The sequence below is a fragment of the Protopterus annectens genome, chromosome 8.part0, assembly GCF_019279795.1.
Source record: "Protopterus annectens isolate FY-2018-M chromosome 8.part0, PAN1.0, whole genome shotgun sequence".
NCBI classification, from domain to species: Eukaryota; Metazoa; Chordata; order Ceratodontiformes; family Protopteridae; genus Protopterus; species Protopterus annectens.
Genome location: NC_056741.1, coordinates 1,639,458,775 through 1,639,475,167, shown reverse-complemented (window position 1 = coordinate 1,639,475,167; position 16,393 = coordinate 1,639,458,775). Strand labels below are relative to the sequence as shown.

General features: G+C 39.4%; 1 protein-coding gene across 1 annotated transcript in view; it reads left to right on the top strand.

Annotated features, from left to right (window-relative positions):
- The window catches only part of NCAPD3 (non-SMC condensin II complex subunit D3), a gene marked incomplete in the record, with an annotated part of 2,635,837 nt that extends 2,620,996 nt beyond the window's left edge, over window positions 1-14,841 (top strand). Inside the window, 2 exon segments of the mRNA XM_044081165.1 lie at window positions 13,633-13,693; window positions 14,505-14,841. Coding sequence (XP_043937100.1) covers window positions 13,633-13,693; window positions 14,505-14,613 — 170 coding nt within the window.
- Between the last annotated feature and the right edge of the window lie 1,552 nt (window positions 14,842-16,393).

The following is a 16,393-nucleotide window of genomic DNA, read 5'->3' as shown; positions in this document are numbered from 1 at the left end:
TCAGGGGTTCTCATCCCCCTCCAGATAAGAGGCCTAGGCAAGACACTGATTATGAATCTTCAGATCAGATTTCTATTTCTTCTGATTCCTCTTCTGATCAGGAATTATCTATACCTCCCTATGAGGATTCTGATGCAGAGGAGTCTATTCCATCTGCATCACCTCCTGAGGATTATTCATTTGGAGAAACCTTGCATACTTTGAGGGAGCATTTTCACTGGGAGAGTCAAGATTTCTCAGAATCAAAAAAGAGGCTCTGGGATTTCCTCCTTCTCCCTCAGCATAGGCCTTTAGCCATACCCCCTATTTTAGACATTGTGGATGATGTGTTTTCAGAGTCAAGTTTGACCCCTGATTCCTTACCTTCGGCTCCCAGAAAGCCTGACAGATATTACAGGGTCCCTGACTCGCACAGATTTTTATTTAGAAACCCTGCTGCTGATCCTGAAACTATTTCACAGCGTCCAAAGGGAGTTAAAGCCTCAACAGCAAAAAATCCTACCCCCTCTGACAGAGATTCAAGGCCACTGGATAAATGGGGAAAAAGGTTTATACATCTGCAGCCTTGGCAATTAGGGCCTTAAACTGCCAGTTTCATATGCTCAAGTATCAACAACATGTTATGGGATTGCTCAAACAGAAAATGATGATTTTTGAATGTGCAGAAAATAAAGAATTGCAGGAATTATTGCATACAGCTGAACAGGTTGGAAAGCATACTTTGCAATGTGGTTTTGATTCTTTAGAGGCCTCCTGCAGGGCCGCAGTTACTGGATCTGTGATTAGGAGGCATGCCTGGTTAAAGGAACAAAATTTGCCTGATCATGTTAAAGCTAAATTACTAGATGCACCTTTACAGCATGATACTCTGTTTGGTATTAAGGCAGAAGAGGTTTTAAAGAAAATGGAAGACAAAGCTAAGTCTATGCAAGCTGTAAAAGACTTCTTACAAGTGCAGCCACCAAGATTCAGTAGACACCAGCTGACAAAAAATTGGTCCTTTCCTGTGTCAGACAGAGCTCAAAGGGGCAAATCCAGACGCCCTAAGGGTTCCAGATAGCAGGCGCAAGATTCATACAGGTCAAAGCAATGGGGCACTTCTACCTCCAAAGCTGGAGGAGAAAAAGAGCAATCCTACAGAAAACAGTCCCAATGACTTCCCTCTGCCTTCACCAAGCACTTATCTTTTGGCAGCACCCCTAGGGGGAAAATTAGCACTTTTTGCTCAAAATTGACAGTTAATAACACAGGACAAGTGGGTGCTAAACATAGTATCACAGGGATACTGATTCCATTTCCATACTCTGCCAATGGCAAACGGTTGGCCAGATCTGCAAAAAATCAATGGGCAGAGGCACAGAAACAAGTTACGTCCCTCATGGATATGGGGGCCATTCAGCCAGTACCAGAACAGGAAAAAGGACAAGGTTTTTACTCGAGACTGTTCTTGGTACCCAGAAAGGACAAGGCCTGACAGCCAATACTGGATTTATCGATTTTGAACACATACCTGGACATTTCAAAATTCAAAATGCTGACTTTGCTGCAGCTTCTGCCCATGCTGGGCAAGAATGCTTGGTTGGTGACATTAGACCTAAAAGAGGCATACCTGCATGTCCCAATAAGGCAGTCGTGCAGAAGATACCTCAGATTCAAGGCTAGTTTAATGCATTACTAATTCTCTGCACTGCCCTTTGGCTTATCTACTGCGCCCAGGGTCTTTACAAATTGCCTGGCACCAGTAATTGCATTTTGCAGACAAAGAAGTATGCAAATATATCCTTACTTGGACGACTGTCTCATTCAAGCAGAGAACAAGGACATTCTTCTTCAACACCTGGCATTTGTGAAAAGGCTTCTAACATGCCTTGAATAACTTGGGCTAGCTATACCTGAAGTGCTTTTACTGGCAATTTTCCAGTTGTACAATTGTGAACAATTGATTTAGTTTTTTTGGTATATCTTTAAAATCTGGCAAGTGTTTATTTACTGCATTGCTCTCTTGCTTAGGTTTCTTAGCTATAAATCTTAGTTCATTCTGAAGTATGCTACTTTACCCCCCCCCCACCAAACCTTTCTGAATGCATTATTATAAAATAACTGCCTGTTGTTGCCTTCATGTTTACCCTAGAATCTCTGCTTTTCTGTTTTCGTAGTTGAACTCTACAGTTCCCTACAAAACGGTGTCTACAGGACTGCAATCAGTTTCTCTCAGCATTTAAACAGAGTAGGTTGCACACACAAAAAGTATTTGTTAAGCTTTCACTTTCAGTGCTGTGTAATTAAGCAAGTCACCATATTGGTCAGCCATAGGGCTCTTTTTCTACTTGAGTGGTTGCCTTCTTCCCCTGTAACTTAAGTAAATTGACATTAAGAGCTATAATACTTACCTTATAGCTTTAGAACACCTTAGGAAACCTTGTAAACTGCAGTAGCCCTGCTACATTCGGGCTCTCTTCGCTCCCCTCCCTGCCCCCATTTCCATCCCGCCCCCAGTACCTCTAAATTTATAGTACTATAGCCACTCCCCTACTTTCTAGATCCTATCTGTTTTCATCTGGGATAATTCCACCCACCCCCATTCTACTGCCTACATTTTAATAGCACCTATTAGCTTTCATCTGGTATTCTCCCATCCCCCTTCAAGTACCTTTACCTCACTACTCTATCTTCTGGTGTTGCATCACCAGGTAAAACAGTTCCTTAACTCACTAGCTGAATCACAGATAATGATATACTCTTTACTACCGCTCTTGTTCACACCATACCTCCTTACCTTGTATGAAAACCAGTTTCCCACGGGATTTCAGGTCCCAAAAGGCCATACTATCACCCCAGCTGTAAATCTTTCCACCTTCAACCATACTTACAGTACCAGATCCTATCCAACATCTTGCTCCGTATCAACATCTCAACTCCAAGCACATTAGCTCTAGATCCAAACACTACTTACTACAAACTAATAAACAAATTCCTGAAGTTCATCACCAAGTATAGACTCAACCTAATACTTGGTGGTGATATTTACCCCAACCCTGGCCCACTCATGTCAGATGCACATACCCCATCTACTTGCAATCCAAGCTACAAACCTACAATTAATAGGCCAAATAACTCTGTCCTAGTCTGTCATCTCAATATTAGATGCATTAATAACAAGGTACATGAATTGCATACACTTCTGGATGTCCACTTCCCTGAGATTCTCTGTTTATCTGAAACCTGGTTAAAACCTAACACTAAAGACAATGAAGTGTTACCACCTGGGTAGAACATACACAGGCTGGATCGTGCTTCGAGGAAGGGGGTGGGGTAACTGTACTCTATAAATCTGAGTTGAATTTCACCATAGATGTAATACAACCACCTCAGATTAATAACTCAGAGATTCTTGCCACCAAATTGCAACTTAATAAAAATAAATGCATTAATATCATCTGTATGTACATTCCCCCAGGTAACAACAAATCTACATTTGAAGATATCCTGCACTGGCTATCATGTCACTACCCCCAAGAAACCCTACTACTTGGAGACTTTAACATAGACTGGGGCACCTGTTCCTTAGAATCCCCAACCACCCATATTAACCTGCATGCATTTACACAAATTATAGCCACCCCTACCAGGATAGGTAAACCCAACCAAAAAGAAAGTATACTTGACTGGGTACTCATAAATAGTCACCCCCCCCAACTGTACACCTCTGGTACCTTCCTTGATGGCTTAAGCGATCACCTTCTCACATATGCAATTAAGCACAAAACCATTAATTCCCAACAACCCTTACTCAGAAAGGTTAGAAACAATAAAAACGTTGACCCTGCCAAATTCCAACAAGAACTAAACTCATGTAATAGGTCTATTCTACAACACCTCCCCTTAGATGAAGCAGTAGCATACTTTAACAACAAATTCCTTGAGATCCTTGATTTGCACGCACCTGTTCGTTCAAAGAGAACCAAGGCAAAAACTGCGCCATGGCTTTCTAAAGAGTCTAAACTCAAAATTACCCTTAGAAACAAAGCATGGGCTTTATGGCGTTCTTCTAAAGACCCTCAAGATCACATTAAATACAGGCAATCCAGGAACAAAACCAAAAAATCAATTTTACAAGACAAAAAACAATACTACTGTAATTTACAGACAGTAAATCAAAATAACCCTCAGAAGTTTTGGGCAGGTTTAAATAATGTACTGCATCCTGGACAAACTTCAACCCAATCCCTGCTGCTACTATTGATAAAACCCCTGAAGATGTTTCTGATAGTTTTAACCAATTCTTTACTGAGACATTTCAAGCCCTAGCTAGCCAACTACCTCCTAGCCCCCCTGGTCCTGAAAGTAGCACCCCTAGAAACCTACTCGCGTTCAGCTTCCAACCAGTCGCCACTTCACTTATTCGTACCTTGATCAAAAAATTAAAACCCACTACACTTTCTGCTGATCAACTCCCTGCAGTGTAACTACAAAAATCAGCTGATGCTATTGCTTACCCCGTCTCAATACTAATCAATCGAACCATAGTAGAAGCTAAAATTCCCACCATCTGGAAAATATCCTATGTAATCCTACTTCACAAAGGAGGCAGCTCTACTGAATTCTCCAATTATAGGCCAATAGCTATACTCTCTCCACTTGCAAAGATTATGGAAAAATGTATTCATAGACAACTCGTGCACCACCTAATCCAGAATCATCTTATGGCAGAAACTCAGCATGGCTTCCGTCCTCATTACAGCACTACTTCAGCCCTCCTAGCCTTTACCAACACCATAAACCATAATCGCAACAATAATTATATATCCTCAGCCCTCCTCTTGGATCTTTCCAAGGCATTCAATATGGTTGATCACCAACTTTTAATCCACACCCTGCAAACATTCTGTCTAGATACTGGAGCCCTTCAGTGGTTTCAATCCTACCTGAATGGTCGACAGCAGGCTGTCTTCTGGCAGAACAAACTCTCTAACCTTCTACCTAACACCCTTGGAGTACCACAAGGCTCTATACTAGGGCCCTTGCATTTCTCCATCTTCATTAACGACCTTTATACTGTCATCCCAAAAGTCAGCTGTATCCAATATGCTGATGACTCTACTCTGATTTGCTCAGCCACATCTCCAGTAGAGTTATGGTCAGCTACCCAGACCACCTTTAATACAATAGAAAACTGGCTTTCTGAACATTGTCTGATCCTAAATCCCAAAAAAAACTAAAATGCTGTTATTTTCACCAACACGTAGGTCTACCACTTTCACCTTTACCATAAAATCAAATGATAGCACAATAATCTCCCCTGACCCCTCTACAAAACTATTAGATGTCATCATAGACAATAATCTAAAATTTGATCTACATGTTAACCAAACTATCAATACCATCAATAAAAAACTAGGGTCACTTTACAGAATAAAAGCCTTCCTAACCCCTCCAGCTAAAATTGCCATAGCTCTCTCTCAACTTCTTTCAACCCTTCTGTATGCATCCCCTCTACTCTCGAATTTAAACAAGACTGTCCTTAACAAACTCTCAATTTGCTACAACCACATTGCCAGGTTTGTCACTGGGCTGCCTTTTAGGATACATCGTTGCATCAATCTAAATCAGTTTGGGTGGCTTGAACTACCCAGCCTAATCCAGTATAACCAACTGATTATGGCCTATAAAATCCTCTATAATCTGGACAATACTACTGCACTTAAAAATATTATCACCCCCTATAACAACCCTAGACCGCTTCGATCCTCTAACAAACTACTAATTCAGACTAGCAAAATTAATAACACAGCCGGTGGTTCTCTCTTTGCAAACTCTGTAAGTAGATCCTGGAACTCTTTTCCAGCTGATATTACCTTACTTTCCACCTTAGGTCAATTTAAAACTAGACTCAAACAACATTTGTCACTTAACTGGCTATGTCAATGTATTAAGCCTGGCTAACTCTCTCTAGAATGTGTAAAAATCTGTTAACCAGTTTACTGTGTGATTTAATTTAATCCTGACTTGCGCTCAGAATTAACTGTAACCTGTGGAACTTGTGTAACTTGCTTACTTATGTAATCTCTGTAAATAGTCTGTTTGTAATATGTAATGCTGGTATTATGTAATGCTGTATCTGCTTACCCTTGGAGCTTTTCTCCCCGGGCCTCCGCTGAAAATGGACATGCATCCAGTCGGACTATTCCGATCAACAAATGTAAAATAAAATAGATAAAAATAAATGCCTAGGGTACACAATAAACGAAAATAAATCACAACTGGTACCCTCTCAAAAGATAACATTCCTGGGTGCAAGCTTGATTACAACTGCCCAGATGGCTTACCTCACGCCAGACAAGCAAAGGCAACTGACTACTTAATTCAAACTGATGGCAACAAAAACCCAGTTATCTGCAAGACAAATTCTGCAGGCTTTGGGCTTCATGGCATCCTGCATCCTACTGATTCCATATGCAAGACTGCATATGAGGAAACTTCAATGGTACTTAAAAAGTTTACGGAGTCAACATTGTCACAGTGTGGAAACAATGATTCCACTCGTTCCCTGCCTACAACAGGAGTTTTTATGGTGGGCAAAGGCATGTCACCAAAACATGGGACGGCCCTTCAATCTACCCCCTGCCAGCCAAACCTTAACAACAGACGCATCAGATTATGCACAGGGGGCCCACATGGTGGGAAGATGCATTCAGGGCATATGGACCCCAAAACTAATGCATCTACATATCAGCCAGAAAGAGATGCTAGCTGTTCAAAATGCCCTGACAGCCTTCAAGGACTTACTTCATCCAGGACAACTACTGATAAAGACGGACAACACCACGGTCATGTGGTACATAAACAAGCAGGGGGGCACGCACTCATACCCCCTTTGCAGATTAGCCATGGCACTGTGGGACACAGCTTTGACTTACCAAATACATCTTCAAGCTCAATTCCTGCCAGGAAAACAAAATACTCTGGCAGATGACTTGAGCAGAAACCTTATGGATCCTCATGAGTGGAAACTAGATCTACAAGTCTTCAGCATGATAACAAAGAAATGGGGGAGCCCAAACATAGATCTGTTTGCCTCTCCTCAATATTGCCAACTGAAAAGATTCTGCACAAGGACTTATCACAGACAAGCCTGGAAAGTGGACGCCCTATCCTTCAGTTACTGAAGTTTACGCCTTTCCTCCTCTGCCTCGTCTTCCCAAGGTCCTCCTAAAAGTCAGACAAGGGAAACCAAAGATGATGCTAATTGCCCCGGACTGGCCCCGCCAATACTGGTACCCAATCCTAAGGAACTTGTCTCAATACCCAGCTTGGACCTTACCTCAAAGACATCAACTATTGTCCCAGCAAAACAATCAGATCTTGCACAATCAACTCCAGACACTGAACCTGGCAGCATGGCTGATCATAGTTATACAAACAACACCTCTCAGTAAAGCTGTGATGGATGTCATTTTGGAAGCCAGAAGGCCTAGTACTAGAAAATCTTATGCTGATAAATGGAAAAGATTCTGTGCTTGGAATCAAGCACGAGGAACTGATAACAGCAGAACGAAATATTCCTCAGATATTACAATACTTGACTGAGATGCTTGACAAAGGCCTATCTTTCTCATCAATTAAAATCCATGCCTCTGCCATTTCGGCTCATTATAATACAGAGCCACCAATCTTTTCTCATCCTTTACTAAAGTAGTATCTTAGAGGAGCCAAAAATTTAAGGCCTCCTAGAACATCACCAATACCTGCATGTGACCTCAGTTATGTGTTGGAAGAGCTCACCCTGCCTCCATTTGAACCAGCTGCTACTGCTAATATAAAGGTCTTATCATGTAAAACAGCTTTGCTACTAGCAATTATTTCAGCAAGAAGAGTCTCAGAGCTACAGGCCCTCGTGGCTGTGGAGCCTTTTATCATATTTTACCCAGACAGGGTGTCTCTGAGGACAAATCCAACATTTATGCCTAAGGTGGTTTCCAGTGTGGCTCTTAACCAAACTATTCATCTGCCAACCTTTTATCCAAATCCACAGAACAAGGGGGAGAGAATTCTGCATTCCTTGGACGTACACAGACAGCTAAGATCCTACTTGAGCAGGACTAAAGCTCTAAGAAAAACTGAGCAATTGCTAGTGACATATGCTGCAGGATCAGAAGGAAAGGCTATTTCAAAGCAGACTATTTCAAAGTGGATAAGCCACTGTATTCATTTCTACTACTTACCATGGTAAACCTGTGCCCAAGGGCATTAGGTCTCATTCCACCAGAGCTACAGCTACTTCAACAGCCTTTCTCAGAGGAGTACCAACCCAAGACATTCTAGAGGCTGCTACTTGGAGTTCTCTTCACACCTTTACAAAGCATTATAATTTGCCTCTCTAAGTCCAGGGCAGGCTTTGCCACTGCAGTTCTGCAGGGCCTTATAGCCGCACCTAATGCTGTTTAACTCCAGCCACCCAACCATAACTTTGGGATTCTACCCAAATGTAATGACTGCAACAGTGAAACACGAAGAACATAATACAGTTGTGTACACTTACCATAAATGTAGATGTTCGAGTGTATTCACTGTTGCAGTCCAGGTTACCTGCCCGCCATCCCCCCTTTCATTCTGGAGTTTATCTTTCCTTCTTTATCTTCTACAACTTATGTGGTGTATTTGCTTGTAGATGAAGGTAAAGTTTATATTGATGCATACATATATCTATATCTATATATATATATATATATATATATATATATATATATATATGGATTCACTTCATAACATTGAAATATCAAAATACTGAAACTCAAAACACTGAAACCAAAATACTGCAAGCTCAAAATACTGAATACTCAAAATACTGAAACTCAAAATACTGAAAACACATATTATGCGTAAACTCAGCTTAAACAACATAAATCATAACAATTTCTACCAAATATATGCAGGGCAAGCCCCTGCACCCCCATGTGGGGCTCGTCCCACCCCTGCTAATTAAATATATTAACTCCAAGATTGCACATAGTGTAGTTAAGTGCAATCTTGGAGTAGATATATAATTAGCAGGTGCAGGGGCTTGCCCCGCATATATTGGTAAACTATGATTTATGTTGTTTAAGCTGAGTTTATGCATATGTGTTTTCAGTATTTTGAGTATTCAGTATTTTGAGCTTTCAGCATTTTGGTCTTCAGTATTATGAAGTTTTGTCATTTTCAGTATTATGAAGTTTCAGTGTTATGAAGTGAATCCATATATATATATATATATATATATATATATATATATATATATATATAGTTTTTATACATATATGTTTTTGCTATCTTTTTGTGGGCACCTGACATCTGGGGCAAGAAAAACTAAAGAAAATGGTGTCGGCTGCTTGTTTTATACCCCGGACGACCTGACGTCATGGCAGAGGAGACAGAAAACCGACGCAGGACCCAAGACTTTGGAATTCAGGCCGACTGAGGGCAACCTGCCAGCAGATTACCCAAATGTAATGACTGCAACAGTGAATACACTTGAACATCTACATTTATGGTAAATGTACACAACTATGTACACAACTGTATTTTTGCATTTGTACGATGTGCATAGGCAATTGTTTTTACTTAGACATGTGTAAATCATTTAGAAAATCAGATCAGCTCTTCCTATCTTTTTCAAGTCCTAGATTAGGCAATCCAGTTTCCAAAGCCACTTTATCAAAATGGTTGAGAGATAGTCATTTTGTTTTGTTGATAAACAAAGGTAATGCTCTCAGCTAAAGTCAATGCTCACTCCACCAGATCAGTGTCCATTTCACTGGCCTTTCACTCAAGAGCCTCTATGGTTGACATTTGCGCAGCAGCTACTTGGGCTACCTCTCATACCTTTATTACTCATTACAAATTGGATATGGTCTCCAGGGGAAGAGCTTCCTTTGGCTCAGTGGTACTCAGGAATATCCTTCCATAGAGCCTCCCAGGACATAAAGTAGCTAGTGACCGTCCCATCCGTCATGAATAAATAAAGATTAACATCATTAGATAAAGAAGTTATCTTCTTAGCGTAACGTTCCATCTATGTTGTTGTTCTTCATTCATTCATGACATCCCACCCTCCTACACCCTCCGAAAGACTCCTGGAGGTTCGGATTTTGTCCTGGTAACCTGATAGGGTATTTGCTCAGATAAAGCCTCTGCTTTCTTATTCTTACAGGAAAACTTGATCTGAGGAGATGAGAAGGGCACTAAGGGTAACCTTAGCTTGAGAGTTTCCGGCTGGTATGAGCTTGTTATATCGGCCGAGTCGGTTCCAAGGGTGGAACAGAGACCCATCCATCATGAATGAATAAAGATCAGCAACACAGATGGAACATTATGGTAAGAACATAACTTCTTTTTTTCTTCTTGGATTTTTGATGTCTGCTGTTTTTACAGAGATTTTTTTCCTCAGTGGTCTCAGATGAAGCAGGTCACTGGATAAGTCTCTCCTCCTAGATTAATCTAGCACCCACATTCAAGGCAGACCAGAGGCTTGAGCAACTAGACTAGGTAGGATACCAGTCAACCTCTCAGAGCAAGAAATCTGGACAAAGCCATAAATAATGGTGGGATAAAGGACAAAAATAGGGACATTTTTTGTCAATATTACCCTATCAAACATAGAAAGTTGATAGAATAACATGTTTTGCATTACAATTTAGTTTTATAAAGGATATGAAAGCTAAACCTCAAGTGCCTGTCATTATTTTCTGACTTCAGTTCTCATTGCCAGTGACTTGCCAGAAAGCCACAATTCTTTAAGAAACAGACCAAAGATATGAGGCAAAAATCTGGACAGTTAAGAAGTGTGCTGTGTAGACATCTGCATAGTAGTAGTATCCATTTCTGTCTTGAGAACTGGGATTTCATGTCAGACCTCTGACTCCCACAAAGATTCCCAGCAATGGGAGAAGTGATTTGCTTGTTTGTAACATAATTTAGGGAACAGGTTTATGCACTTCAGAAACTGTGCATTACCCTAGGGAACTTGTCAACAGATCTTTCAAAGTCTGATGCTTTCTTTGGCTCCCTATTATGCTGTCACAGACGCAGATTGTCGAGCTGAAAAGTGCAAAAAGGCAAAATAGCGAAGTGGCTTTTCAGCAAATTCTTTCCCTGGGAAAGAATTTGTTTGGCTGCTTTCGCTACTTTGCCTTTTCGGCACTGTAGTGAGATCTCGGAGTTGGTATATTTAAGTAGGGGGGTTTGGGGGGGGCACAGCCCCCCCACATTATTTAATGTTGTACAGTTTGTTTGTTTTTTTTTTGGAACAGCTGATAAACTACCAGCAGAATACCTCCAACTAGGTGCAAAAGCTATTGCCTACCCCATCCCAACACTGATTAACAGGACCTTAAAAGAAAGTACAATTCCATCAATCTGGAAAATCTCACACATCATCCCTCTTTTCAAGGGAGGTGACTCTACTGAATATTCCAACTTCCGCCCCATAGCATTACTATCTCCTCTTGCAAAAATAATGGAGAAATGCATCCACAAACAGTTACTTAACCACCTATTAAGCCACAATCTCCTAGCTAATTGCCAACATGGTTTTTGGCCATTTCATAGTACAACCACAGCCTTACTATCATTTACTGACTCTATTAACAATAATCGCAAAAAGAATACTCTTTCCTCAGCATTCTTTGTAGACCTGTCTAAAGCCTTTGACATGGTCAATCACCAACTACTCCTCCATCATTTAAAGTCTCTCTCCCTAGACAATTCAACCTTAAACTGGTTTACATCCTATCTGGATAATCGAAAACAGGCAGTTCTTTGGCACAACCATCTCTCTGATCTCCTCCCCACCTCTATAGGTGTCCCTCAAGGCTCTATCTTAGGTCCTCTACTGTTTTCCATTTTTATAAATGACCTTCATCTAACCACTTCTCTATCAACTTGTATTCAATATGCAGATGACACTACTATCATTTGCTCAGCCTCAACACAGTTGGAACTTCATTCCCTCACACAAAAAACCTTCTCGACATTAGAACAATGGTTCTCAAATCACTGTCTCCTCCTTAACCCCAAAAAAACAAAACTCTTGCTTTTTACACCTACTCAATTGTCTACATCCCCTAATTTTACTCTTATATCTAGTAATGGTACCCTTATCTCTCCAGACCAGAATACCAAACTCTCAGGCATTACAATTGATAATCAACTAAAATTTGACACTCACATTAACGCTATAATAAAATCTACTAATAGAAAACTTGGCTCTCTCTATAGAATCAAATCCTTCTTAACTCCTGAAGCCAGAATTACTATAGTTAGAACCCACTTAATTTCTACCCTATTATATGCCTCCCCTATATTTACTAATCTTTCTAAGTTTAATCTGAACAAACTAGCAATAGCATATAATAGTATTGCCAGATATGCCACTAACTCTCCATATAGGACTCATCACTGTCACAATCTAAAAAAACTAGGCTGGCTTGAACTACCCCACCTAATTCAGCTTAACCAACTTACTATTGCACACAATGCCCTTTATCACCCTGACAACACTCCAATGCTCTCTACCCTCATAAAACCTTACGCCAATCTGAGGAACCTACGCTCCACTAACAAAGTATTGATTCATACCTCCTTATCTAATAACTTAGCAGGTGACACTATATTTTCCAACTCAGTTGGAAAAATTTGGAATCGACTACCTCAACACCTCACAACCCTAACATCACTGCCACTATTTAAAACTAACCTAAAACTCTTCCTATCCAACCACTGGCTCTGCTCATGTAATAACCCTGACTAATCATCTTCATCAATAAGCCTGAGTAATCATCTTAATCTTCATTTCCTTTATTCTCATTTATTTGATTCATTAACATTCCTTCTTACTTAATAAATCTAGACTACTAGATTTTCATCACCACACTTGATTCTGATACTCCCTCTACTAAATGACATATATCTTAATTTCTCAACCTCTAATGAAATTGCTTTTAGAGTAAACAATGTTCATAACTCCTATATTCTCCAGTACTACACTATTCTGTATTCAAATGACTTCACATCCTGTTGGAGTGTTACAATTCTGTTTTTTCTGTATATTTTTACCTGTTTAGAAGTATTGTAGCAGAATATAGGCTTACAGTTCTGTGTATTTTTTTTTTTGCATATTTCTTGTATAATCTAATATCTTGAATTTTTGATATTTTGCTAAAAATTTTAATCTCGTTAGTAGTATTGTAGTGGAGCTTTTCTCCTCGGGCCTCCACTAAAAATGGACATGTATCCAGTTGGACAAGCCCGGTAAACAAATGTAAAATAAATAAAAATGTAAAATAAAATTAACACAGTATTAGTACTGGTCATCACCCGAAATAGGGTCTGTTAGTAAAAATTTGCCAGATCTGTTGCTGTGTATGTTGATTAACGCATATGTTGATGATTTATCGCACAGATTACTGTTTTGAAAATTGTTTAATATTTTGACAGAAAACCGAATGTATACCAGTCCTGCAGTATAATAATAATAATAATCATAGTCTTCAGAAAATGGATCAGTTAAGTGATATTCACAGTCTCGATAACTGAAGTATAATTATTTAACTGTCTTAGATAATTATTGCAGGTACTGATTATTTGTTTTTATAGGCAAGGAAGCTTCCCAAGCAGAGGCGAAAAACGTACTTTACTTAATGTCACCAGACAAACCGTAAGTGATACGTTTTTGTTCCAGATGTGTTTGTTTTCTTTCCACTGTTAAATTGTATTGTTACACTCCTCGTATAACTGTTTTACAGTACATTTTGTTTCTAGATTTACTCCTGACGTTAAAGCTACAAGTGGTTTGAAAATAACAAAAATATTATGACATGACTTTTTGATGTTTGCTTGTGTCAACTCATTTTTTTTTTTCTTATGCTTTTAGTGAATAGCCAAACAATCCACTTGTGCTGTGCTGATGCGGTCAAAATATGCATATTCACAGCTAATGAAGTTTGGCTTTGTTATCCTGAAATGTATGCATAAAGACTTAAAAAGTAAAAAGTCGTGGTCATTCAGGAGCTATGTAGCTGAAACACTTGACAACCTTAAAGGGTCACTTGCATATTCTCTGGGTCTTAATTGCAAGTAATTTAAGGTATCGTGCAGTGAAAACTCTAGCTTGGCTGGGTTTTACCTGTGAGATCTAGCTGGCAAATTTGGCTTACTAGGATCACCTACTGCTTCACTAAGCATGGAAAAACAAACAGTAGGTTATACGTTAATGTAGGCAGTGAGGCATTATGAGCTCAGTCTTTCATGTCATGTCAGGAATTTACAGCTTCAATAAAACTTTCTATGGGTAATGCTTATCAATTAAATTAATTACAAAAATCACATACCTTTTTGTATCTAATACTGAAAAATGTGATATGGTATATGATAAGATTACTCTCCAAGTTGTATGTACATGTGCTATGGAAGGTTTGACAATACATTTTAAGATGATTGCCATAACTAATTTCTTTGTATATCTGTAGGACTCCACGACCTGCTCAGTGGAATGTGGAATCTCCTATTTCAAGAAAATGTGACCCTCATCAAAGAAGGAGAACTCGAAGCAAAACCCCATTAAAACCATCTAATTAACCAGTGAAATTATTCTTTCAGATACCTATGGACACAGAAAGAAATGTAATATAAACAGATTTTATTAAATTCTCAACAGCTTTCACAGAATTACTATATTTGGGTTTCTACTCACAGAAGCAGTAATTTTACCAGCACAACATGTTCTGTCAGTTATTTCTGGTACTGTAATATAGATTTATTGTCACTATTTAATCTTTTAAATAAAATAACATCTATTTTAATTTAGGTCCGAGTACAGTTACTTTATCCAAGATCCAATTTATAAGGAAACTACAGTAGTGCATGAAAGCAAGTCCATGCTGCACTAAGTTTATATTGTGAAACTTGTTTGGTAAAGAAAATGAAGAATTATGAGTTGTAAAAGAACTGCACCTCACATTGTTGCAATATCCTGTTATGTTTAGAAGACCATGTTCATAGTTCCCCCCACCCCCGTCTCACCTCTCTCATTCTCTGGTACTAGTAGTTGCTTAATAAACCTTCTCCTTGCTGATACTGACCTCTGGAGTAGTTTTATTTAGTAAGCCATTAGTTTACATGGCAAGGATGCAATCTTTGATTCATGTCATGCCTACAAAGCCCAGCTGTCATGATTCATAAATCAAACTTTGCTTCTTAAGTTCGAGAGTAACTATTTTCTTTGTGGGTTTTAATCGCTTTGGAAAGTTCCATTTTATCCCCTAACTTTGACAGCATTCTTTCCTGAGAGTGAGAGAGTCTGGCTGAGATGCATGTTAACTAAGAGGATGTTGCTGTCATCCCATTAGTTTATACTGTATGTTTCAGAGCAGTGTGTTATCCACCCATATAAACAGCCAAACCTAGGTTCCATGGCAGAAGCCAGAGTCAAAATTGTGTTGAAAGTGACCCAGTTCTCAAGACTAAGACTTTTTCTGTAAAAGGTACACCTCTTGCACTTGTATTCATGAACTTCATACATTCATCTGTAGGGTTATCATTCCTTAAGGCAATGCCAAGTACTTACAGGTTCATAGGTTTACAGATTAGTACTTGGCTAATTGCAATTTTGGGCCATTTTAAGCCTAGCCAATTACTCCATATGAGAATCAAACCCTGCACTGTGTGTCTGTAAGGTAAGCACCTTAGCCGTTATGCCAGTTTCCCACTCAGAACGATAAGCTTATTCTTTCAGCTAAGTGTAACACTTCAAGCATTTTGCCTCTGTTTCTCTGATAACTCTAATAAGTGATTGGAAATTTTGTTAAGTAGGATGTAGAAGGAAGCAAGGATTGGTGTTATGTCTGAGAACACTGCATTCATAGATATTTCAAGGCAGTTTAGTCTTTGCCAGTACCCAACCATCGAATTATAAGAGTTATCAACTCAGGTTCCAAGGTCCCCAACTACATTTTTATTTTGTAGTGGTGTATTGGCAATATAGTATGCTGAGGGGAGGTGTTATCTAACAAATGCAATGATACTGAATGCTTAGCATTTAATTTTTGCCTATTTTCAGTACACCAAGAGTTCTTGCTAGAGGGTTCGGGTGTTATAGAGGGACTTCGTCATCTGCAAACTTAGAAAGCTAGTGGTCTTGGCTCCCTGCTTGGAGACAAGAAATGTAAATGAAGAAAAGGAAGGGGTATCAGCACTGAGCCATGAGAGACACCTTTATACTTTCTGATGAGGTGCCTGAGACTCATCCTATATGCATTCCATATTTTAGCCAGTGTTGCTGTTCATCTAGCCATATAGGGATCTGTTTTTAAATTGTTCAGCTTTCTTGTGATGACAGCATATGTGATATGATTATGAA